Raw genomic sequence first — 27,853 nt, forward strand, 5'->3', positions numbered from 1 at the left:
TCAATAACTTCTAGAAGTAAAAGTAGTTTACCGATAATTTGTTTTCACATTTTAAGAGATTCTAACACTTGGACCACCTTTGGAACGTTATTCTCCAGAGGGGCCTGCAAGCTACAGTTTTGAAAGTGTACTGTAAAATAGATGTATCGAACATTCAGCTGGTATTCGGCGTACTGCCTCTTGGCAGAAAAACCGAATAGTAAACAAATTTAAGTATTCGACAAACAATCACATATTTTTTTATACAATGAATAAGAATTGTAGTGCAGTACCATAGTACAGCTAAAATTATTACATTCAAAGTAATTTTAATGTAAGAACAAACACCCAAAAGTTAAGTTAAAATTTTTCTGTGTTTCAATTTTTTAAATTTTTTTGACATATTATATTAATTTGCTACCTAATTTGAACATGAAACATGAACCAGAGAAAAAGCTTATGATAAATAAGCAAAATGTTCATAAATATGTAATTAATTAAAGGCTAATTCTTAAAAAAAACTATACTAATTTTTTAAAAGTATCAACATTTTACAAATTATTTTCAATGTGATTACTTATTATGTATATAAGAGACACGTAGATTTTAAATTTTACAGTATTTTAATTTTTGAAGTTTTACACCAAATGAAATATTAAATGCTGCTTAAAAACAGTAAAATTAAACTAATCATTGTAATCAATGCATAATAACGGTAAATTATAGTGTAGGAAAATTTGGCGTAAAACAAGATTTTTTCTTGTACCATAATTAACATGATTATCAGTTGTCAAACCATGTATCAGTATGTTAGTAGGAAAGGAACTAATTATCCTTATATGTTATTTCTGTAGCCTGTTTTTGGTTTCTACGCGAGATTTTCCTCAATTCTTGATCGATTTCTTTGATTTACACCTTATTTTAAAGCTTATCGTACAGGCTACTGACGAAAATTAGACCTACGGTATAAAAATAGTTTTTTCGGGCAAAAAAATTTGTTTTAAAAAACCAGAATGAGGTTTTCGGTTAAATTTATAACTTTAACTTGCACTGTTACCGACAGAGCTGAATAGCTTGATCGGCAGAGCGTTCGACTGGTAACCAGGAGAATGCGTGTTCGGGCCCACGTCCGGAAAATCTGCATCAAAAAGTTAGGAAAGTATCGCGCATTACATGAACAATGAATAACAAATATGAGGGATTACATGAGGTAGAAACGCTCATAGCTGTTATGAAAACTTGATGAATATTCAACAATTTCCCATAGCAGCCTTCTTTAACCTGTTCGGCTTAAAAGCCAGCACTTGTTTCTCTTTTAATCGAACACTTAAAATTCAAAACCAAAACCAGTTGAACCGAGTCCGTTTTTTAGGTGTAATTTTTCGAACGTAGACAAAATGTTTTTTTTTTTCAGCCGAAAGCAGAGGAGTAGAAAATGATTTCTTACTAATGAAGTTGATAATAATTTTAATGTTTTATATCGTATTCGAATAAATAATTAAATATTTACTGATTGAAACTCGTAGTTTTAATTTGGCGTAGTATTTTTTCATTTGTACAAAAGTTCGAACACTGCTATTAGAAAAATCTACATTTCAGCATACAATGAAAATGTTTTTCTGCACAAAAAGGATTCCCTTGAGGTATATTTAATACTTTTTTTATGCTTACATTATGCTCAGTGGTCTGGACGGAGTCAAAGCTTTAAAAAAAAAGGGAAGAACACCCTTCGATTAGCAGTCAACTTATCTGAATGATAACTGTAGCCTGCATAAAGGAGTCGAAACACCAAATAGCATTCCCACTGCATTTATTTTATTACGTGTGTTATCTGTTTTATGTTATGAGTACATGTAATGCGTAATATTACTGTAAATTTGCTATTATGTCGGACATCCTGAACTGGCCCGAAGTTCAGACAGTTTATAGCCGAACGCTCTACCGAAAAAAACAACAACAGGTAATTATAAAAAAATTTTCTTGCCGAGAAGTGTTTTTATTTTTGAAAATTTTTACAATTTGTTATCGCAATCTGTTTGAACCGTTATGACTTAGATGGCAGCACGTGTTCATCATTTAACAGCGCGGTTAAAATACAAAAGAATTTGAACTAAGTTTTTTTTTAAGCGTAGATTTTAAAATCTAGTAAACATGTGATACGCTATTTTTTTTTTTTTTTTTTTTTTTTTTTTTGCAAAAAGAAGAAAAATATATATATTACCCTTTAAATTGAGGTAGTATTTTTGAGGTAGTAGTAATTGAGGTGTATTACAGTCGAAACTTTTAATCAGTTATTCCATAATAGGCCGGAATATTCGGTATTCGTTGCATCTGTACACTTATTATCACCTGGAATAATGCATATTTTACATATATTTTAAAATTTACTCAATTGAGAACCTGCTACATTTTAGAACAAACATTTCTTTCAGCCGTGTATATAAACTTCTAAAATTCACAATTTCATCCCAAATTCCTGATTTCCGACAAACATTTTGCCGGCGAATATAATTCCCAACGAAACCACAAGACGGCTTCCAAGTGCTTCAAAGTCATTTTGCACCCATTTAAAATCAATTACCATCACAAACAAGCGTAATCTTATTGAGGTCACCCTTCTCAAATACGATAGGAACGTTTCCGAACCTCAATTATCAGCCTCTGATAGAGACCGCCTGCTCTTTGCAAGTCAAAGAACGTCCTTGCAGACGCTTGAATGGAACGTAGAACTTTATCAGCTGTTAAAAAATGGTTTTCGTCGTCATCTTTTTCTCTGATTGGCGATAATTTCTTTGGTGATTGATAGACGCATTTGATGGTAGTATTAAAAGTTTCAAAGTGAACACGCTCTTTGCTTTCTATAACTGATGTTCTTTTCGGCGATTACGTGCTGCACGAGATTAAAATTTGTTTATGATTGGTTTAAAGAACCCTATTAATATCGAAGATTTCTGGGAAGTTGTCTTTGATACTTGTGATATTTTGATTGTAGTTTTATTATTGATAGCAATTCATTGGTTGATTAGATAGCAATATTGTGTAACTTATTGAGAGCTCATGTACCGTCAAAGAACCACTTAAATGTTATATGAGGCAGTGAGAAGCAAAGGGATATTTACTAGGGTAAATATAAGATCTACTAGGGTATATATAAAATTTACATAGTGTGAGATTGTGCCAATAGAACATCCTAAGAAAATGCAGTAAGGCACAGCTGTCACAAAGAGAGTTACCATTTATTCCTCTGGTGTGATTACGATCTTTTTATTTTTTTCAGTAAATAAATAACTTAACTTATTTGCTAAATAAAACAATCTGTTTTAAGCATCCAGTTTATAAAACAACTAGTGGTACCCGCAAGGCTTTGCTGTAGTAGAAAATTAAAAGGTCATTTGGTTCGCCTGTCTAGGGGAAGGTTGCCGTCAATGAACCGGTTCCATGACTAGACCGCGAAGATATTTCCTGTACCAGAGTTTGTGCAGACTCTTAATCAGCAAATGTTATAACGTATTTATAAATACTAGAAACAGCGTTGGATCCAAAGCTGTCTTGGAACCAAAATGTCGGATAAGTCGGTCTGTACTCTTGTAGGGGTTCTGCAATTAAGTAAGTTTATTAAGATTTTGATGAATTTTGTACACAATAACTTTCCTTGATGAAGCACTTAGACATGAATTAGATTTACATTGTTTACCCCCAAAATATTTTGAGATGTCACAAACACTTGGTGATAATTTCATTGAACAAGTATAACTTGTTTTTAAGTAAGACAATTGATTTATTAATATCTAAACAATGAATACATAAACTAAAAAAGAACTGCTTGTGCTAAATAATGTTTCGTCTACAGATATACAAATAAGTAAAACAAATAACTCTGTTCTGAAAATTTTTACATTTCCGCTTTTTTTGTAATTTCTAGTTTTGGTTTCCAAATTGGAAAAAAAATAAAGAATTGAACTACAAAAAGGGGGTCCCCTTGCTCCCCCCTCCCAAATCTCCACCACTGGCACTGTGCCAATGTATATACACCCTCCCCCCCCCCAAAATGAAGAACTCTGTCAAGGTCAGACATCTTGTTATCACAGCAATACTATAAGAATCTTATACGGATGCAGTGCCTTAGAGATTACTACAACATTTTTAAAAAAATTAAACTCTTCCTTACCGGTTGTAAAAACAAATAAATGCAATTAAAGTTTATGTCCCCTGATGCCAAATTCGCAAATACGTTGACACAATTCCAAATTCTACATTGCAACGATTGCAGATATTTTTGCCATGGGGCGCTAGTTTTGTTTTTCTTTTATTACAGTATTGCTTTAGCAGTACATTATTTATAATTCAAATTTCTATTGCTACATCTTGTAATACATTTTCTCGTATCGAATTCTATCGCCATAGCTCGTACTAAGCGAAATAGTTGCCAACACGTGTACAACCGAATTATGCCCATAAATACTAAATAAGTTCAGTGGCTCCCAAAAGTGTTCGTACACTTTGAAATTTTTTAGTAAAACCAAAATAACGCGAAAATGAATTCGAATATGAAGTCCAATATTTTTTCACATCATTCTTATGTCATTTCAAGTAAAACCCAGTGTACCGTTTCCACTTCTTGTGTAAAGATGACAAGAGAATGCATGGTCTTTTAGAGACGTTTAATGCGATCAATATTTACAGCTATGTTACAAATTACAGATTATTTAACGTTACAAAGATATTTTGAACTGCGAGAGCAATAGTCCGTGACTCCCCAGATCTTTGCTCTACGAGTGTCTCCCCCTTTGACCTATTTATTTTCTCTTATATACGGGGGTTCGTTTGGCGGGGAATGCATCCCTGTTTACAACAGTCAGACGATGCTGACAAAATAGGTAAAGACATTTTTCTTCTGCTGTCTGAGGTTTCAACTGCGTTGACAAGGTGGTTGAAAAATGTTCCCTATAGTGTCACAGACATCATATCACACCAAACGGAGAAATTTTATGTTCACAACAAATGTCCAGCTCCGGATAAAATTCAGCTATTTTGAAGATCTCATTTCGAATATTTCTCAGAAAAGGGGAGCAAAAGCCGTATTTACGTGTGGTCTTATACTTATCCAGCTCCCATACTGGTGACAGATATAAAACACCAGCGTAACATGTTTTTCTCACGATGATTGGGTCTGGGAAAGAATTTCTAGACTGACCCCACACATTGAATCAAAATAGCAAACCAGTGGAGGAATCGCATCGGTATACCAGTAGTTTTTTCAAAATATTGACGAATCTTCTTTTGAAATGAGTCAAAAAACGAAGAGACAGAGAAATAACACGCCACAAAAGTCATCGTACACTCAAATATTTTCGAATAAATTCATGATTAAAATTATTATAAGTCTTTTTTTTTAATTATTTTTACATTGTGTTCACCCTTAAAAGTCATTTAGCTTTAATTTTTTGTTTATTTATTCCCTAATATTTTGCTTATCACTTTGAAATGGCTGGTATTCGTAAAAAAAAAAATAAACCCTATTCGAAATTTGATTTTTTCCTCACAGTAGCGGTAAATTGGTTTGAAATGTCTCTAAATTAGTTAATTTATTCCATTGTAAATTGAAGTGCTTGATAAAATGCTTTAAAGAAAAGAATAGGACCGAAAACAAGGTAAGAAAAGGTCAACCGGCAAATTTAACAAAGCGGGATCGGAGATTTACAGTTAAAAAATTTATGAAAAATACACATTTCAGTCTGTAAAAGTTTCTGCAGAATTCAATGAAAAAATTTACATTTAATTTTCACCTAAAGTTGTTCGCCAAGTTCTCTGATTAGCCGGATTAAATGGGACCACTTCCCCTCAGAAATTTTCTTGTTCGTGCGCAAAACAGAAAGCTTGCGCTTTTCGTCGCAAAATTAATAATAAACAAGCTCCAAAACGCTTTTGAATAACGTCTTACTTACAGATGAAATTAAATTCAAGATTGTTAGTAAAATTGTTATATAATTGTAAATAGAAGAAAAAATGAAGGACTTAATCTTAAGAATTTAGTTGGATCAGTTAATCAGGAAGGTAAAGGTGTTCTTGTGTGAGGGTGCATAGCATATCAACATTAGGACTTGGTAGTTTGAAATTTTTGATGAAATATTGAATCATGCTGTTTATTTAAATATTTTAATAAACAATTTTAAACTCTTAGCCAATAATTTGGTTATCGGAAACAACTTTATTTTTTATCAAGATAACAATAAGAAGCACACAGTTTTCAACGTTTGCGTCTAGTGCCTCGAAAATCTCTGAAAAATTAGAAAATATCCCCTCAATCTCCAGATTTGAACTTAATGTAACATATTTAGAGTTATCTGGAGGCTAGATTACGAAAATACGGCTTTGAAACGGAAAAATAGCTAGAAACAGCAAGACTCGAAGGGTGGTTGAACACTTACTCAGAAATTACGCATAGAAAGAGAAAAAAAAACAATTAAATGTATTCCCTATACGTTTAAAAGCTGTTATTGATACTGTATGATATTCTACTAAATAATAACTTTATAAAAAGTTAGATTATTCAATAATGTATAGACATTTTGTAAAGTGTAAGAAGACTTTTGTGAGATAAAATTTCCGGAACTTTTTGGTTTTTGATTTTTAAAAAATTAAGTTTTAATATTTTATTAAAAGTTTTCATGTAGTTTTGTTGAAAATTGATCATAGATATTATAATTAAATACCTATTCCGAAATATTAATTTTACCAATGGATAGGGGCCTATTTCATTGAAAATCTTTTGGGAGCCACTGTATAAAACAGCAGCTTATTACAAGCAAAAGTTTATAGAAACCCAGTCCATGTTGTTTATCTTCTGGGATTGAATCGGAAGTTTGAATCCCTTTTTCCGTTATCCCGAGTAATTTCCTCTTCCATTGAGATATAGAACCCCTCTAATTGACAAACAGTCGGATTATCATGTGACCTCAGTGCTATTTGGGAGTAAATATTTTTCTAAGGGCTTAGTTAGGATTTGGGGGAAAGCAAGTGATGAAAATGCGGGAAAGCTTTATCGTGTTTTCTTTGATAATTGCATTCTTATTTACCCAGAGAGGATTTGAGAGAATTATTTCATTTCAACCTTATGAAATTGATGTCTATAAATTGCGAATTAATATCTTTTCAGCAACTAAAAATTGATGGTCGCGGCAATTTGTTACTAAAATCGTACAACAAATGTGTTTTGATTTATTATTATTCACTTATTTATCCCTCCATAATAGAAATCCCTAAAACTCCCAATGAAAAAAAATGAAAAAAAAAAAAAATCTTTTAAAAGTCCTCATAGGGATATGATAAGGACATGTGTTCTTTAAAATCCTGATCAGCACAAGAACAACAATTCCTATATAATGTTGACATCTTCTCGAAAAATTCTAATTAGATTAGAAACAAAGCACAAAGTCTCCATTAAAATTTAAATTCAAAATAAAATATTGCTTTTGTCGGACATCTGCCTGTAGCCAAAAAAGAAATATTAAGTTGCAAAAGGAAAAAAGAAGAAGAAAAACGATTAAAAGAAAAAATTAAAAATTGTTTGCTGCAGTTACAGCTCCGAAATGTGTGAAAAAAAGAAAAAAATTTTAGAATAACGTTTGTTTATCTTAACATATAGGGAAAATGGCGACGGATTAAAGTAAAACCATTAAGTCGTATAAAATACACTACTTAACATTGCTTCTTTTGATCGTCTGTGGAAAAGCAATTGCAACGAAAGATGTGAAGAATTAAAATTTGCAATAGTGACACAGCCTCAGATTCATTGCTAAAATCAGTTATAACCTTTGTTGTAATTAACTAAGAAGCACGGAACGAACTTCTACTTGCACAGAAAAACTCGCCCGTTCAATTCGCAAAAACTTAATGGTGCAAGAAAGTTTTTGCCTCCAAAGTAACAAATAAACATTACCTTATCTATGTTACTTAAAACCTTGCAAAGATGAGACCGAGAGATATAGGTTCCTTAAAATTTTCAAACTTTTTGGTATCTATCTCCACTTATGACTCCCTGTCGTTCAAGCCGAGATAGCCGTGACACACAGAAAAAGAGAGAGATGCACACAGATTTCAACAAGATATATGACATAAATTACTTTGTTTTCAAATAACTTTTCAATTATACTTGCAATTGTAACTCAGTAAAAAATTTTCCACATTCGAAATGTATGACGGGCAAAAAGGAATCTTCTTTTGATATGTTTTTCAGTTGGATTTTTCAAACGAAAACTACTGTCCAACCACGGATTGTATGGAATTTTCAAACGTCCAGATAAGACGAATCTACCTGAATGAGAGGGAAGAGTAAAATATTGATGCGCATATTCCACTCATTTGAATGAGACTCTTCTTCTGCAAAAGCTGACATCACTAAAAATAATAGTTTCGTCCATTTCCGGCTGTAAAACGGGTGTTTGTCTTTCCATACAATCCGTGGTCAGACAGTAATATTTTACTTTATTTTTCTTAATTTAATTTGAAAGAAATTCAAAATTCACAGTAAAACAACTGATGTGTAGATGTGTTTAATAAATACAAACACCTATCGATGAGTTTTTTTCTGCTTTTACGTGTGTTCAACTGATTCGGCCCTTACTTTGAAAATATTTCAAATTTTTACATAAAAACTCTGCTAAATAAAATCCCTAAATATGAAAGAAAGCAAAAAAATGTTTCTTACTGTTAAAATAATCCAGATCAATCTTAAATGTCACAAGGATCATTTTTCAGGAATGGATTTTAGCCACATGAGTATGCTGCTGTAAAAATATTCTTCATTCAAGAGCTATGTTGAAATGCGTCAGTGAAAGAGAAGAGATTTGCTTTTATAGTGAAGTTTTGCAACAAAATTATCAAACGTCTTTCACCGATTTCTTCGTTTAGTTACATATAATGATCTGATATCTTTAAAGCTTCGCTGTTTTACTTAAGTACGATTTTAGCACGATATTTATGAAACAGGGAAAAGAAAATGTTAGTCAAAAAAGGGGTGCGTTTAGAAATTGCTTATGTCACTAGATCCGTCAATAATCACCATATGATGGGAGGGAAATCTGATGTTAGCTTCCTATATATATATACCTACCCTGTATACCTATTAAACAATATATACAGTAGTGAACAAAAAGAAAAAAAAAACAGCATCACTTGCAAAAATTCCCAATTTTATGTTATTAAGAATTTTAGAAGAGATATAAGAACAATGGGGTTGTTTCCTTCAGTCAAAAGCGCTACTTTTAGTTACTGAAGTTGATAGAATGAGCAAAAAGTAACATGGAGCGATGAAAATCTTTTATTTTCAAAACGTTTAATTTTTATTTAATTTTTTAAATATCCGTTGTCTAGACAAGAATTATTAAAATTCGGCTCATTAGATTGCTGATGATTTTTTAGATTTTAAAGATATCAAGGTGGAATTTTTTAATGAGATGTAGGATATATCTAGGCTTCCGATTATGAAAGTTATAAATTGCTATCTTTCGTGCATGCGCAGTGAGAAAAATGTTCGTATTTCTTTAAAATTTTAACATTTTAACTTCAAATTTTTATTTTCCTAATATGCTGTCAAATATTCTGAAAGGTTAGTAACGGTTGACGGAAAACTCTGCTTGATATGAGCCGAAAACCTTCGAAAAAAAAATTTTGCATTTTTGAAAGAAATACTTATATATCCGCGGGTATAAAAGATATTTTCGCGAAAATATAAAAATTATTTCTAGATAGGTTTTTGACGTATTTCTGAAATGTATAGCTTATTCCCAGTTATTTACAATAAAAAATGAACAAAAACCTTTTTTTTTTCCTTAACTTGTTGTTCATCCTCTAAATGAATAGTAGACTTAATTTTTGTTGTAAAATAGCGGCTGGAATATATCTTTTTTGTGAAAAAAATTACAGAGCAATTGGTCTTTTATTTCTTAAGAAATCCGTAAAAATGTGAATTTTTGAAAGTGTCCCAATACTTTTGGTCATATAGTGTAAATCAGATATAGCAAAAAAATGATACGGAATACCATTAGAATTGATTGGGAATATTCCAGAATCTGTAAAACCTGATGAAATATTTCCCACGGTATTCCATAAAGTTTTTGAGATTTATTTTTCGATATTTCTCACTTTATTTACTTTTTCAATAGCCAGAATCAAGTTATCTTTAACTCCATTGCCCCCTGATTCCCGTATGCTTCCTCGAGCATTTTCGCGGCATTCAAAACACAAAAAAATAAACAAAACACCCCTTCATTTACACCTTTGAAAAGTTTGGCATCTCGCTTCATTGTGTGGGAGAGATGCCCCATAGGTATAAAGTACGTAGATATTAACATGTACTGCAAAATATAGTTGAAATAAGTTAATAACAAGCTAAATGAAACATTAAAACCCCCAGTTCTTACTTTACGGCGTTTTGTTTTACATTTAACACTTATTAAAACCAAAGCGACTCAAAATTTTCTTCGAAAAATGCTCACACTAAAATGATCTCTTCGTCATGCAAACACCACACTCGAGCGCAGTCGAACATAAAACTGAAACGTTAAGGAAGGAAGCGTCTATCTTCTTTACACTCTAACAATAAAGCTGAAAGTCTGTGTCTCTTGATGTCTGGATTTCTTGATGTCTGTGTCTCTGGATGTCTGGATTTCTTGATGTCTGTGTCTCTGGATGTCTGGATTTCTTGATATCTGTGTCTCTGGATTTCTTGATGTCTGTGTCTCTGGATGTCTGGATCTCTGTATGTCTGTGTCTCTGGATGTCTGGATTTCTTGATGTCTGTGTTTCTGGATGTCTGGATCTCTGTATGTCTGTGTCTCTGGATTTCTTGATGTCTGTGTCTCTGGATGTCTGGATCTCTGTATGTCTGTGTCTCTGGATGTCTGTGTCTCTGGATGTCTAGATTTCTTGATGTCTGTGTCTCTGGATGTCTGGATCTCTATATGTCTGTGTCTCTGGATGTCTGGATTTCTTGATGTCTGTTTCTGGATGTCTGGATCTCTGTATGTCTGTGTCTCTGGATGTCTGGATCTCTGTATGTCTGTGTCTCTGGATGTCTGGATTTCTTGATGTCTGTGTCTCTGGATGTCTGGATCTCTGTATGTCTGTGTCTCTGGATGTCTAGATTTTTTGATGTCTGGATTTCTTGATGTCTGTGTCTCTGGATGTCTGGATCTCTGTATGTCTGTTACGCGCAAGCGCCTAGACCGTTTGGCCGATTTTCACGAAATTTGGCACAGAATTAGTTCGTAGCATAGGGGTGAGCACCTCGAAGCGATTTTTCGAAAATTCGATTTTGTTCTTTTTCTATTCCAAATTTAAGAACATTTTACCGAGCAAATGATCATACCATGGAGGATCAAATTGCCAAAACTGGCATAACGTGAAACCGTAACATGGGCGAGCAAATGAACACAGCAAATTGGCGAGAAATTCATCATCCATTATTTATAAATGTACAGGCGAACCAAATATCTTTTGATTTTCTTCTACGGGCAAAGCCGTGCGGGTACCACTAGTAAGTAAATAAAAACAGCGAGAAATACTGCCATCTTTTTCTTATTAATCAATAAATTTCCGAATGTATGGCGTCTCTCCCATTTTTACCCTGTTGCCTGTTCTTCCACTTTGCCCCACATTTCCCTGCTAGTTATCTGATTATTTTTATTTTTTGCATGTACACTGCTTCAAATGCTTTACATATACACTAATACTGTTTTTTTTTTTTTTTTTTTTTTTTTTTTTTTTTTTTTTTTTTTTTTTTTTTTTTAAAGGCAAGGAACTCATTCATGTGAACAGGAATTTTACGTTTCAATCTAAGATGTTTCGAATTTAAGAGAGCAAGTAAATGGCATAAACTAAACAGTTTCTAAGCTTTGTTTCCTCCTAACTTATCTTCAGTCGATATAAATAATCGTAGTACAATAACCTTCCGAATAATAAAAACCAATTTCAAAGCTTCTAATCAAGTCCAATGTCAAATCCCGCAAATCAGGTGTGAAGTTTTGCAGATAAGAAAATTATGAGATTCGAAAATTGTCTTTATCTTTCAACAGAGTTTTCAGAGAAGAGTAGAAGTGAGAAAGAAAACGACGAAAATGATTCCGGTCATAGGAACGTGTTTCAGAAGGGCTTTAAACAAGGTGAATGCGAGGAAATATTGCACTAAACTTAATCAACCCTTATCTGCAAATGAGATGCCAAGACCTGGAGGAATTCCAACCTTTATGCGGTTACCACATCAAAACACAGCAGAAGGTAATTTTAATTTCGTACTGTTTTGCCCAAACATTGCCTCTAGGCGTGAAACAGATTCTGAAGATTAATAAAACTTTTACCTCAATAGCCAATATCCGGGACAAATCAGTTGAAGTACAATGGGGTCGTTTCCGAAATTTTAAAAGTATTTTTTTCTGAAAGAGCATGCTTAAAAACATAGGATATGACCATTTTTTAAATAATTTAAGTTTAATATTTTTAAAAAATTATTTTAATCGGTTTCGCTTTTATTGTTTACGCTTCTGCCGATGATATCACAAATGATGAAATGCCATTCACAGAACACAGTATTTACTTCGTTTCTTTACTCACATGTACTGGCAACGATATGGTTGATAGCAAGCGTAGAGCGAAATATTTAATTCGCTTCTTGATTATCATAACGTGGAAACGCGGTAGACAGATACGCCGAAGTGCATCATTTGTGACGTCATAAAGACTACGCCTTGTTTCCAAAATCGGACTTTCAAAAAAAAAAAAAATAATAATTAAAAATCGAGCGTTGGGAAAATAAAAGCTTTTTCTCGCTTCATGGTTTATTTATTTTTTTTTTTTTTATTCTATCAATTTCAGTGACTAAAAGTAGTATTTTTGACTGAAGGGGACAACCCCATTATCATTCTTCTCCTTGTATTATTTAGTTGTTTTTTAAACTGTTTTGAACTACTAGGGGGCTACTGTCCCTGCTCGCCGATCCCCGCAAATGTTTTCATAGTTTTTTTTTTTTTTTTGGATCGCTTTGTGAGTTATAAATCCTGAACTTAAAAGCGAATTCGCTTCTAAAAAACTTTGTTGGAAAAAGCTGTTGATGAAGAACATGTATAGAAAAGATCTTTTTGATTTCAACTATTTTTCGATCAGTTTTGAACAGTTCAAAAAACCTTAAAATTGGCGCCTACGGGGAAACTTTTGACAAATATCCCAAACTTAAACTCAGATTTAAATGGAACGAACTTAGTTGGCAAAAACTCTTGATGAAAATCATGAAAGGATTTTGTTTTTGATTTAGCTATTTTAAGGGTACTTCTTGAACGGTTCAAATCTTTTTAACACTAAGGGCAACATAAAAACTTAGTTTTTGACCCCAAAAAATTGAAAATATCGTGTACATTCTGAATATATTTCCAATTTTTGGATTCAAGTAATAGAAAAAAAGTTATTAATAAAAAGAAAATTAATTTGAATTCTGAAATTTTGAATTCAAATTATGATTTTCGCAATCACGAGCTGCTACAGGACCCTACTCATTGGTGTTATTATTTCTAGAAACGGCTCCTATAACCCCAAGCCTGCCCCTCCTCTTGGGCGGTTACGTGTGTTTTGTTGTATATGTGTAGGGTTGTGTGTGTGCGTAGACCTGTGTGTATGTACGTTGGCGTGTGTGTAAAGGTGCGTGTGTGTGTGTGAGTGTGTACGTGTGTGTGTATGTGTATGAGCGTGTGTAGGACATGGACGCCGCCGACCAGGAGAAGCGGATTCCGGGGGGGACATTGCTCAGGACCGGAGGAGCCGCGCCTACAGAGGACGGTGGGAATTGAAAAAGGAACCGGAACGTAAAGGACGGTCAAGTGAAAACAATTAGCAATCGTGATTGTTCAATAAAAATTGAAATACCAAATCTCCGATACTTAACATTGACGCAAGTCTTAGATAAATATGACTGAATTAAAATGAAAAGAATTCAATGCGCAAATGTTTTAACCAAAACTGTGGAGTCGGTGGGAAAATAACCAACTCCCGGCTCCGAATCCTAGAATTTTAGAGTCGTTGACTCCGATTCTGACTCCGCATCCTTAGCACAAATGCAACTCAGAGGGAAAATGACCGATTCCGACTCTTGAAATTTAAAATCTTTAACTGAACGATTGTTATTATTGATTTTGCTTAGACAGCAGAAAAATCTTAACTATAATTTATAGATTAATAAAAAGAGAATTCCCGGCTTCCACAAAAACGTTTTTGAAGTTTCATTTTAATGTTCTTCTATTTATTTATTTATTTATTATTTATTTATTTATTTATTTATTTGAACACTATTTTAGGGCTTGATGTAGGAATCATTGGTATTCCCATGGATATTGGCACGTCAAACCGTCCCGGAACTCGTTTTGGACCAAGACAAATCAGAACTGAATCATCTTTACTAAGGGCATGCAATGCAACCACAGGTAAAATTGTAGATATACTTTAATTTTGAGTTTCTTGATATTATTTTTTGCCGATTAGTACCACAACTATAGAACAACTAACAATAACGATTAAGAATGACTACTATAGATACGACAGACACTTAGTGTATTTGTATTTATAAAAAATAAGTACAATAATGCGAGTCCTTGTGGTATGTATACCACAAGGTCGCAGCGAGGGAGGTTAACCCTCACAGACGCCACAGAATGGTTTAAAGCCATTTTACCTATCCTAAGGCCCCTATAGTGAAGAAGCCGACGCCTCCGCCATTTGGAACAAACTTGATCCAGTACTTCGCAGCGATAGCATAGCTGCTGATGCTTACATTTCTTTAGCATATGTTAAATTGAGTCAAATAGGTGGTTGTTCGGCTGTTAATTGTGCAAACAGCTCCACAAAAAAGGATTTCAGCTCTTCATATTTCCAGCAGATGCAGAAAGAAAGAAAGAAAAAAGAATAATTAATAGCCTACGAAGTGACTGGCAGCCTGGAAACGGAGCTCGCTTGTGTGAGGTTAATATCGATTTATTTCTCATGATGTTACGATCATTACGTTATAAATGCTCTGTAATCTTTGCTAACATGCTGTAGTGTTCTACGGAATATCTTTTATTCTCTACTAGTGGCACCCGCACGGCTTTGCCCGTAGTAGAAAATTAAAAGGTCTTATGGTTCGCCTGTATATTTACAAATAATGTATGCTGAATTTCTCGCCAATTGGCTTGCTCATGTTACGGTTCCACGTTATGATGACTTGGTAATTTACTCGTCCATCTTATGATAATTTTGTTCGGGAAAATGTTCTTAAAATTGGAATAGAAGAAGAACAAAATCGAATTTTCAAAAAATCGCTTCAAGGTGCACACCCCCATGCTACAAACTAATTTTGTGCCAAATTTCATGAAAATCGGCTGAACGGTGTAGGCGCTATGCGCGTCACAGAGATCCAGACATCCAGACATCCTCTAGACATATCCAGAGAGCCTTTCATCTTAATTATTAAAGATTTCCCTGTTGTGCGATAAGTACGCTTGCTCCAATATGACGGTAGCGTCGGCCTCTCCAGTTACAGGGATTCTAGCCTATTCTAGCACTATGCATTCATGTAAACGATTGTGACTACCCGGCAACCGGTCACATTCTGGGTGAGCTGCGTAGAATTGATTAGATCACTGATTCTCACCCTATGGTTCGCGAACAGCCACCTGGGGAAAATTAATCTTGGATCTAGGGGGCGAAAATTAAAGCACATGCACTTTTGGCCTCATATCATTTCGCCTAATGTAATGGTTGTGCAAATATTTTTTTTTTTCGTATTAGATCTCCAATCAGGGATTAATAAAGTGAAGGTGATGCCCAGATCCTGCTGAAATTTGGTGCCCCTTCCCGAAAAAGTCGGCACATTTTTAATGTAGTAGTTTTAAAAAAATGTTCTCAGAAGAAGAAATAAAGTAATTTACCCTATTTTGGTGCCGCTAAAATTATGGTGCCAAGTCCATGGACCTGCTGGACCGTGTATTAATCGGGCCCTGGGTCCGCTTAGGATTTGGAAGGGTACCAAGTGGTCCTCAGTAGTGAAAAGGTTGAAAACTACTGGAATAGACTATAAGTGATTGATAATTTAGAATTATTTAATATTTGCAAAAAGTTCATAGAAGTTATTAAGTGTCTGGGATACGTGACTAATTCATAGAGTTTCATCACTAATAGCCACAGAAGATACAGAAAGTATCTAGAATGTGCAATAGAGTCCACAGTAATCTTTTATGAAAAAAAAAGAATAGAACATAGAGTGAATAAAGTGCTGGACGTAAAATTTAGAAAAAAATCAAACTTTATCGAAAATAGATGTGTGTGTAGATTTTGAAGATTTTCCTGGATTATTTTCAGGCGATCAACCTTTTTCTAAGTTACAGATTGCTGACTTGGGTGATATTCCGTTCACTATGTATGACATCAAGCAGGCGATGAAAGACATCAAGGCTTTTACGTCTAAAGTTTTGGCGCAAAACTGCACTCCTGTGACGATGGGAGGAGATCACACCATAACTTACCCATTATTGCAAGCTATGAAGGTGATATATAGATTTCTGTCAAGAAAGTCACAAATTTTAGTTACACGTTCTTTGATGTGTCATAAACTGATTTATGAGTCACTTGGTCTTAAAGACTGATCAGGGATAATTTAATGAAAATATTTTAAAAGGACTAAAAGATGTCTGAAAGACACAATTTTTGTTATCATTATTTTGTAAAAAATAGCGCAAACATTCTGAAAAACAATACGTTGAGCTAATTTTACAACTTTATTCTTCGATACTATAATTATACAACAATCACGATTTTAAAGCAAAATTGCATTTAATCAATTCTTATTTAGATTTAGTCTAAGTAGCGCAGAAATTTTTGTTTAGATTTGGTATGTTTTTACTTAAAACTACTAAAGGGCGGTCCTGTCCATAAGTGATGTCACTTTTTTTCAACTTATTCCCCTCCCCTCTCCCTCTTTGTCACAAAGTGCCACACTCCACGCTTCACCTTACCCCGTCCCATATCACATTATATTACACAAACAAATTGTTATAAAAAAAAATTAATTTCAATCTAAATATGTGATGTCACACTTTGATTCTCCCTCCCTACCCCTTGTCCCAAACTGTCACAATTTCATTGCCAACCCCCTTAAAACATGAGATCATGAGTGGACGACACCAATTTTAACTTGAGGCTTATATAATTAGCATGACAATTTTGCATTATCCTTAACATTAATAAAAAGCTGAAGTGCTATACAAATATCAATACAAGGAATAAATTATTTTCATTTCTTTAGGTTTCATTGATTCGAAGAAAAACAAAGAAGTTTCATAAAAGTTTTCTAAAACTACATTATATTTCCATATTTATGCATTATGAAAAGCCCTAGAGATATGAGGAACATTTTCCGTATTTGCTTCACTACAGTGCTGATAAAAAAAAAATTGCATCACCCTCGCATTTTCACAACAATGGGATTATGTGAGACGTTTTGGTCGACCGATTAACGATGAATGTATGTGAAATTCTGCAAAACTTATGAGATAAACATTTAACAGCAGGAATCCGATTATTGTTTACGTAGATCGGGGTTGTTTCCGGGTCAAGACAAACTGCTGACAGCATGCTCATTTTTCCATTTCTGAACCTGCGTGTGAGTTTAGAGAAAAAAATTACTTAACCCCATGTCAATTTAAGTATAATGGCAGAATAAAGGTTTTCAAATTGTTACTTACCAGTTTTGCCCTATGGCACGGAGCAGAATCATCCTGGAAAATGACGTTTGGAACTGAAGTAAAGTGATCCCAGATAGTAGGAAGCAATTTCTCCTCCAAAATGCCAATATACAGCTCAGCGTTTACTGTTCCTTGCACAAAGTGAAGCCCACCAACTCCTTGATCAGAAATACCCCAAATCATCTGGGATACGGGATGCTTGACTTTGTGTTGAATGCAGTCGGGATGATATTCCTATCCTTTGCGGCGCGGGTGATGCATTTTTTTTTTTACCATCACTGTATCAGACTGCCATTTAATTCAGATTAATGTTGGTTTAGTTATTGAGTCCAGGATTATCATCAAATTTTAAAATATTATGCTTCTTTAACTTTCTTTCAAAACAACAACATTCTTTCAGGAAAAATATGGACCTATTGGTTTAGTACACGTTGATGCCCATGCTGACTGTAGTGACACTATGATGGACTGTAAAATTGCGCATGGAACACCATTCAGACGAGCGGTTGAAGAAGGTCTTTTGGACTGCAGTCGTGTAGTACAGATTGGACTTAGAGGAACAACTTATGCAACTAATGAATATCAGTGGGGAAAAGATCAGGTCATAAGTTTCTATTTATCAAATAACAGAACTTAATCTTATGTATTTCAAAACAATCAACAGCCATCCACATTCAAAAATATTCTAAGTATATGCAGCGCTTGGTTTACCAATGTAGTATGCGAGGACCGACCTAGGGTTCCCCAAAATTATAGATCATTCCTAAAATATGATTTTAATTTGTTGGTTATGGTGTTAAAAATAAAAAGCGATGCATCTCTACAGCAGTTTCTTCTTTGATCGTAATGTTCAAGGGGGCCCCTACAAATGTATCCGGGCCTACTGTCCTAAAAGCTTCGAAATCGGGCTCTGAATGCATGCAGGGGTGCCTTTCTCTCCAAGAACGATGGTGTCCTCTTCACCCTTAAATATTAATGCACCTCCAAATAAAACCAACATTCTCTGTGAAATCAACCTCCCCTAAAATTTCATTGACCCAGTCTGTACCATGTCCCCCCTCCTCCAAAAGTAAACCCAGGCGTAATGACTTGAAATATTTTTAGACAGAGGTATAGTATAAACATCACAATTTTTTCTTGCTAAAATGCCAGATTTTGTGCCGAATACACATTATTTACTGTCTGCCCTTCACGAGAAAAGCTCCCATCGTAAAGTCTGAGACAGTCTACTGCCATATAGAAACGCACTTTTCTGCAAGGGTCAGGAGGGTTTTTTTTTTTGGCGCCATTTCGCCACTCGTTTTCCCAACATTAAACTTTCATTGGAAAAATGAGACACGTCTCGTTGCTATAGCAACAGACAGGTACAGACACTTCGGCGGGGACTTTTCTCGTGATGTCAGGTCAATACAGGATATTTAGATTAAAGATTAAATTTAGATTTTAGATCAAATTAAAGAAATAAGTCTTCTTTAATTTGAATAAATTCGCAGAAATTGTACACAACTTTTGCAAAATTACTCCTTTAACATGAAGGTACTTGTAGGTATTTTGCAGAGCTTCTACAGAAGCCTATAGAATTTCTGCAGAGACTTTGTCGTCTTTGACTGCCCGTCCGTTTTATACGCTTCACCCGTCCTGGCAGACCGATATCTTTAACAATCTTTTCAGAGGAGTAAAATTTACTGTGGAAGACTGAAACGTACAAGTACAATCAAGACTAAAGTGATCAATTCCATTAACTACAAGGAAAAAAATGTTTTTAATCAATAAATAACTTTCTAAATAGAAGATGGCAAAAAAAGAAATGTGTACGATTGTTGTTGTTGTTATCTTGGACCATTCAGGCTGACAATTTGGGGTGCTCTGCTTCACTTTTCCAACTCTACCGTAGTTTGGTGTGAAATCCGCACTTCTACAGTGCACACATGCCATAAGGACCCGTTTATAAGGTAGGCAACCATTCACAGCACAACACATTTACACAAAGAAAGGACAAAGACAGGTGAGAGAAAGCACATCCATGCCAGAGCCGGGACTCGAACCCAGAACCTCCCCATCCGCATTTAAACCCCTTCCCTCTCGTTTCCGTCAAAATCACTGGCTGAACTTTCGTCTGCTATTTCTCGTGCCCGTGATAGTTCCGGGTTAGAGCGTGCAAAGTTCAAGTTAAAAAAAATTCCACAAATCAAAAATTAATACGAATATTGTGCAAATACCTTTATTTATATAATTTTCTTGAATAAAAAAATAATCACTTTTATAACCATTTTCTAACAATAAGATCGTGACTTTGTTAAAAGAATGTTCGACATTCGGTATAGAAAAATAATTAAGCATTCAAATGTAACAATTTAAATTCTCAATTTAAAAAACATTTCTGTACCTCAGAGCCAGACTGACGTAAATCCAAAAATTGAGATTTACTGTTTATTAGTGCATTGTATCTACATACAAGCCTATTCCGCATCGAGCCATGCGAACGTATTTCTTTAAAAAAAAAAAAAAATCCTTTTAAATTTTTTACCTGGGTTAAAAGAGCGCACGTCCCATCCTTTGCATGGGCAGAAAAAAGTTTTTCCTCTCTCCTGTAAAATTATCATAATGTGACTTTCTGACTCTAAGGCATAAATTTTTTTTAATTCCACAATGATAAATTTGTATTTTAAATAAAACACGCAAAAATACACTTGACTAAGTTTTTGAGACGCATTTCCGATTTTTAATACCGTGAAATACCTGTAGAAACAAAAGAAACCTCTGAATAAAAGTAACTTTTTGCCCCTAATTTATCTACTTTACTTTCGTGACAGGGCTTTAGAATCGTACTGGCTGAAGAATGCTGGCACGGTACTTTAGTTCCCCTCATGGACGATGTCAGGAAACAAATGGGAACATCGCCAGTATATGTGAGCCTGGATATTGATGCGTTAGATCCAAGTTTTGCTCCCGGAACAGGTAAATATACATGGGGATTCGCGGCACATTGATCGGCATTTTAAATCATATCAAAAAATTAAATGACCAGTGATTTTCTTTACTAATAATAAAGCTGAAAGTCTGTGTCTCCGGATGTCTGGATTTCAGAATGTCTGTGTTTCTGAATTTCTGTACGTCTGTTACGTGCATAGCGCCTAGACAGTTCGGCCGATTTTCATGAAATTTGGTATAGAATTAGTTCGTAGTATAGGGGTGAGCACCTCGAAGCGATGTTTCAAAAATTTTATTTTGTTCTTTTTCTATTCCAATTTTAAGAACATTTTACCGAGCAAATGATCACAACGTGGAAGAGTAAATTACCAAATTATCATAAAGTTAAATCGTAATATGGGCGAGCAAATAAACATAGCAAATTGGCGAGAAATTCATCATCCATTATTTGTAAATATACAGGCGAACCAAATGTCCATTTAATTTTTCTACAACTGGCAAAGCCGTGCAGGTACTGCTAGTTTGCCATAAGTTTCATTAAATATTTCTCATCAACCCAGTTTTTTTTATGAAAGTGTTTAATTTATTAACTTTTTACTAATAGAACTTCGCGAAGTGGACGAAAGTGCCACATGCCCGGGACATATTGGTCAGCCTTACGAAAACAACTTTCAGTTACAATTTTAATGATAAATATTATCTGATATTTTAACTAAAATAGTTTCTTTTGTGTTTAAAATGAACATCAAGTCTTAAGAGCAATATAACTTATTAAACTAAATCAACTAGCAAATTACCCAGTATCTATTTCAGTGCTATGTGAGCCAGGAATCGCAGCTACATTTTTTTGCGAGGATCGAAACAATTTCTTATTCTTTTATAAGTTTTCGTTTTGGTGGTCCTTTTAAAGTGGATCAACATACCCTGGTTTCTTGGTTTGTAAAAATACTCCCACATTTTTTTTTTTTTTTCTTTATGGCAAAAAGTAAAAAAACTACAAGTAATTGTGAACTAAAAGAACGTTCTTCAGGAGAGGAATTCAGTTTGTAGCTCCAAACTTGATGAAAGCTGTTCAAAAAATAAAGTTGCAAACGTCTGAAAATTACTTATTAGCACTGCTGAAATAACGCTTTTAGAAATGAAATTTGTTCATTATTACTGCACTAACAGATTTCATATTAAGGTTTGGAGGACTATAGACTATTTGCTGGTAATGAATTAAAAGTAAAAATATTAATTGTATATAGTGATGTGGATCGGGTAAATACCCAGCGGGTAGGTAAATATTTTTTGGGTATTTACCCAAGACCTAGGTAAATACCCAAAAATTGGGTATTTTAGAAAAAAATGCAAAAAGTGAATCGGATTTTTTTTAAATCTAAATATGAAATAATTGGTAAAACTGATGCATACATATGTATTACACAGTTTATAATATTTTTCATTGAAAGACTTGATGAAATTATGAAAGAAACATGTCGTGAAACAAAGAATCTTTCTTTTCAATGTCATAATTGGAGAAGTATAAGCAATTCAATGATGAATTTCAGAATTTCAAAATCACAATCTAGGTTAGTCATACCCAAAATGGAAAAAAAAAAGGAAGTATGAGGGATGTTTGGAAGAATAAACTGAGAAGTTATTAAAACTGTGATATTATTTATTTATTTTATTGCTGTTTAAGTGATAACATGGAAAATATAAAAATAGTTCTCACATTAATAAGAAAAAAAAATCAAAATATTGTTTTCTGTTGCTCCCCGGTACTTCATGATGAAGATTTATTTAAACTATTTTTAATACACGCATTTAGTGATGTAGGGTGGGAAGGTAAATATTTTTTTGGGGTATTCATCCGAAGGCAGGGTAAATCCCCTAGTATTTGCGCATTTTGCAAAAAAATTTTGGGTGGTATCAAAAGGTGATGATTTTCTTTTTAAAACACAAACCATAAAATGAAAGATTAAAAATATAAAAACTTATGTATTATAAGTTTTTTAATTGAAGGCTTAGTGAAATCTTATCAAAAAAAAAAAAAAAAAAAACTGTCAGAATTTAGAATGAACTATTCTAAAACTTAAATGGGATGTTTGCTTTTTTTTTGTAACAAGTTAAGCTTTTTACTTTTTGTGAATGGCTTTTTATGTCTGAAATTTGGCTGTCAACATTGAGTAGGCATATCCAACACATTTAATGTGAATATCATATTAGATTGCTAAGTTTTTTTCACACAATAATTCTTTAAATATGTGATCAAAATACAATTTTTGGGCAAAAATTTACTGTTTTGTATATAGTTGGTTATATATACATAGTGGAATACATACAGAAAAGTATTTTAGTCGAATATAAATTTTTGAAATAAATACCCGGGTAAATACCCATTTTGGGTATATACACTGGGTATTTACCCCTAAAAATAAATACCCGGGTATTTTACATCACTAATTGTATAGCATTAAAATTATCGAGACCAGTCCAACGACCCCCCCCCCCCATTAAACGTATTGCTCCTAGGTAGTCAACTGAAAATGAAGACAATAAACAACTAATTTGTATTTTAAAGTAAAAATTAAAATATACAGGAAACTCCTGGCGGAATGTGGTCGTTTCCAAAATTTTAAAAGCCTTTTTTCCTGAAAGAGCATGCTTAAAAACATAGGCTCTGACCATTTTTTAAATAATTTGATTAAGTTAAATAGTTTTAAAAAGTTGCTTAAATTTGTGCGTTTCCATTGTTTATGCTTCTGCCAATGACATCACAAATGATGAAATGTCATTCAGTGTTGGCATCCACAGAGCAAAATATTTAATTCGCATCTTTAGTCATGTGTATTGGCAATGATGTTGTTGATGGCTAGCGTAGCGAGTAATTTTAATTCGCTTCTTGATTATCATAACGTGGAGACGTGGTAAAAAGATGGGCCAAAGAGCATCATTTGTGACGTCATCAAGACCACGCCTTGTTTGAAAAATCGGACCTTTCAAAAAATGAATTAAAAAATAACTGTTGGGAAAATGAAGTTATTTTCTGGGACCACGTTTTTTTTCTTTTTTCTTTTTTTTGCTTATTCTATCAATTTTAGTGATAAAAGTACTACTTTTGACTGAAGTAAACAACCCCATTGGGTGGCACAAGTGCCGTGGGTAATAATAAAAATTGCGAATAAACAGCAAAAAGGCTAAATGAGGGAGAAAGAAGGTAAAAAAACTGTCTTTCCTTAAAGACTTGACTGTATTGGTGTTCGACAATTAGTGAAAATATACACAGTACAGTAAAAATGCTTTGTATTTTTGCACAACAGAATCAGTAAAGATTAAAGAACAAGTGTATGCATGATGAAGAAAGCACAATAAATAAATAAAACAAAAACAACTGAGTTCACTTACAATTTTTCCACAAAAAAAAAAAAAAAAAAAAAAAAATCGCCCTTGGTATTTGCTTTTATCTGTGAAAATATAAATGTTTCTGTTTGTTAAATGACTCGCGAATAATTGAGAGTTTACTATGTCCATTAAAGACATAAAGAAATTTACATAGAGAGGCGCCTTTTTATGGTAAAAAGGAGATGAAATTTAAGCCGGAATTATGGAATATACAGCTGTGTAATTATGAGCGGGGTTATGATAACATGATCGCTTCGCGAGAATAGTTTTCACCAATCTCGCAAAGAGACCGAATAAAGTAACTGGCGGATTGGTTTACATTTTAATTCATGTTTTAATGCAATTTCAAAAACGTCCTAGATAAAAACTTGCATCAATATCTAAGCTTAAATCAACAACCAATTGAGATTCAGTAATGGAATGTTTGGAATCAAACTGTATCTCAAGATATTTAGCAAGAAGCTAAGAATCTTGGGATACAGCGGTACAACTTCTGTCTTCAATTTCTTTGTATAGCGGGGCCTCTCTATATAATTTCTTTACTCCATGATTAAAGACAATATTTGTGAAAGATTTCATAAATTCAAAAATTCCTTTCTGTGTTTAATATAATATTATTGATTAAATAGGTACGCCAGAAATTGCTGGGTTGACTACAATTCAAATGTTAGAAATCATACGAGGTTTGAAAGGACTTAATTTAATAGGAGGAGATCTAGTTGAAGTAAGAATTATTTTCCTTTTTCACTGATGCATTTAAAAACCAAAGTACAGTAGAGCGTTCTTTAATCGAGACAGTTGGGCACTAGGGGCGTTCAAAATATTGAATTTTGGATAACCTATTATTTATGAAAATAATTCTATGTGCGTCATACAAACAATTAGAACAACGAAAGAGCGATATTAAACTGAAATAACATTTTGTCACACAATTAATACATTAAAATGGTTATCCCAAGTTTGATAAGTTCAAACAGCTATTGAAACACAGGTATAGTGTTAAAAAACTTTTACACAACATGCTAACTTGAATTTGATGTCTTAAAAAAAGATTTCCGTTAGGTTAGTTGAACACAGAATATTCATTCAAATTTGAATGTTTTAAAATATTATTTTCACCAAACAAAAAGAAGAAAAAAAAAACATTAGCATAGTCAGGAGGTATTCAAAGATTTAGAAAGCTAACTGTAAGATGAATGATTTCGTTGAAACATTTTAATATAAGGAGAATCCTTGGAGTTGGTCCATTTGTTTTGTTCAGCAAGACTTTGTTTTCATGTTTGTCAGAAGTCTAGAATTTCTTGAATAAATCCCCTCAATATGCTGTATTATTCAATTTTATTTATTTTTTAAAACTTTTATTTTATATGCATTAAATTCTTTCTTTATTATTTATTTATCTACCATTACTGCTTATTTATTTTTGTTTAAAACTAATTGATTTTTATTCAGTCATTTATTTTTAGCTAAAAATGAAATTTAATATATAAGGTTCATTCAAATGAAACCAGGTCAGTGCGTCTAACTTCACATTAGACGTTTGACGATGCTGCATAACTGCACGTATGGAGACACCATCTATTGGTAGAGAGACTGACACATGCGCACCTTTTCATGTTGCACAGTGAGTGGTTTAACGCTGAAGAGAAAGTGGTCACACAAGTTATCGTCCACTGCAAAACATGCCCTTTTTTGACCACAAGGGCCCACTCAGGGGGAGGGGGCCCATTCCCTGGACCCAATGCTTGTCGAGTTCCTGAAACGGGGAATCACCATCAATGCCCAGCGTTATCAAGCCACTTTACAGAGATTTAGACGAGTTATTAAAAGTGGAAACGGCCAGGCATGTTGTCCAAAGGTGTCCACATACGGCCAATGGGGTGAAGACGACATTGCAGTAGTTTCGGTGGAAAACGCTGGAGCTGGAACATCCACCGTGCAGACGTTTCACTGTGTGACTTTCACGTTTTTGGACCTTTAAAACACGCTATTCGCAGACGAAACACCGGATATCGCGGATATCACAATGGACGACGAAGTGTGTGACTGGGTTCATATACAGTCCTGGATCCGATAGCAACCTACTAGCTTCTCCAAAGATGGAATTGAACACCTAGTGTCGCAATGGGATAAATGTACCAAGAGTTTTGGCGACTATGTAAATAAAATCGCAACCGTTACTTTATGCTAGTGACCAGGTTTCATTTGAATGCCCCTTATATATCCAAATCAAATAGTTAAGTGAGTCGAATAGTTAAGTCAATGAAAGCCAGCTAAAAAAGCAGACATCAAGCTACAGAAAAAAAAATTAAAATTTCATCAAAATATCTTGAGTTCGCATTTATTAATTAAATGAAAAATATTTTTAAAAATATTCAAAGATAAAACTGAAATAAAAGTTGCAAAAAAAAAAAAGTGGGAATCTTTAAAATGAATGAATTTGTTGACATTTTATTATAGGGAGAAAAAGACATAAAAATAAAACTCTTGACACATCAAAGTTCAGTTTTCAAAGTTGTTAATTTTTAATTTGATATTATATTATACACTTTTGATGTTAAAATGAACAAATATTCCACTTCAATGATTTAACTTGATTAAAAATATTTTTAGGTATCCCCTCCTTATGATACAACAGGAAATACAGCACTAACGGCAGCGAATATGTTGTTTGAATTAATATGTATTTTATCTCATCAGAAATAAATTAATTACATTGTTATTTTGAAGTTAATGTTTTTTATGGCATAAAAACTGAGAGAAAGATATCATAGCTGCCAACATTGAAAGATCAACCAAGAAATATTTTACAATGGATACCAACCCATGTAAATATCCTAGGTAATGAGAAAGTCGATGAGCTTGCCAAGGAGTCTAGATCCTACCCCCAATCATTGAACATCACTTTAATTGATGCCAATGCTGTGGCCAGCCATAGACTTATCAGCAATAATTTGAAGTCTTCTATTCCAGCCCTAAACTGTAATCGCTCAATAGCATCGATAATAGCCAGGCTTCGAACAAAACATGTAAAGGGCATGAAAATATCAAGTGACGGCGTAAGAAGTTACTCAATTCACTGCCCTGACTTTCAACTGTCTCCTTAGCGTATCTTCGGCTGCCCAACAATTCAGGCCAGGCTTCTCAAGATCGGCCTGGATGACCCAAAGGACTTGATTTTTTCGGTGAAGGCTGTGGAGGTCGCCGAGGCTGTCTTCAACAGCTTCGGAGTAATCTAGAACTTTTCTTTGCACATCATGGACAAGACAACAACAACATTGAAAGATCAAAATTCTCCGGATTTATGAGTAAAAGTAGGGAGACTTTGCTTGAATAAATGTACTAACGAAAATTTAAATGTAAAACTGATTTTTTTTAAAAAATGTAGACATTTCTTAAATTACGTCTACATAAAACCGAAGTGAAGCGCTCAGAAACTCGGCAAAGCCCAAAATTCGGATATTAAGATTACTGTTATTACTTTTTTAAAGTAAAAACAAAATTTTAGTCTTAAAAAATGATTTTAAAGGGGCATGAGTTTGTTTTCTCTTTTACTATAACAGCCATTCCTCACAGCAGTTAAAATTAAGGAAGTTAGGGGAACAGCTTGCTGCCATAAAAAAAGACTGCAGTCTTTTTTTCTAGGCTCTATTACATTGCTTGTCAAGTACGTCAGGGGAATTAGGATGCTTTTTCCAGTCACGAGTATCTTATTTACCCTTTATCACTTTATGAAAACGGCAAACTTAAGATTTGGACAGAAAGCTGATTTTTCAGCTTGTTTACAGCCTGAGGAA

General features: G+C 33.7%; 2 protein-coding genes across 2 annotated transcripts in view; one reads left to right on the forward strand and one right to left on the reverse strand.

Moving 5' to 3' along the window:
• LOC129227524 (monocarboxylate transporter 12-B-like) overlaps positions 1-8,796 on the reverse strand; it is a 78,034-nt gene extending 69,238 nt beyond the window's left edge. Inside the window, exon 1 of the mRNA XM_054862100.1 lies at positions 8,687-8,796. The gene's annotated coding sequence lies outside the window, so the exon portion shown is untranslated. The remainder of the gene's footprint in view (positions 1-8,686) is intronic.
• A 3,204-nt stretch (positions 8,797-12,000) lies between these two features.
• LOC129228571 (guanidinobutyrase-like) lies at positions 12,001-26,762 on the forward strand. The gene is made up of 7 exons (XM_054863254.1): positions 12,001-12,255; positions 14,319-14,444; positions 16,357-16,541; positions 18,139-18,339; positions 20,552-20,696; positions 24,686-24,780; positions 26,670-26,762. Exons 1-7 carry the CDS (start codon positions 12,096-12,098, stop codon positions 26,760-26,762), a joined length of 1,005 nt encoding a protein of 334 aa, XP_054719229.1. The 5' UTR covers positions 12,001-12,095.
• Positions 26,763-27,853: the final 1,091 nt, after the last annotated feature.

Source organism: Uloborus diversus, chromosome 8 (assembly GCF_026930045.1).
Source record: "Uloborus diversus isolate 005 chromosome 8, Udiv.v.3.1, whole genome shotgun sequence".
Taxonomy (NCBI): Eukaryota; Metazoa; Arthropoda; class Arachnida; order Araneae; family Uloboridae; genus Uloborus; species Uloborus diversus.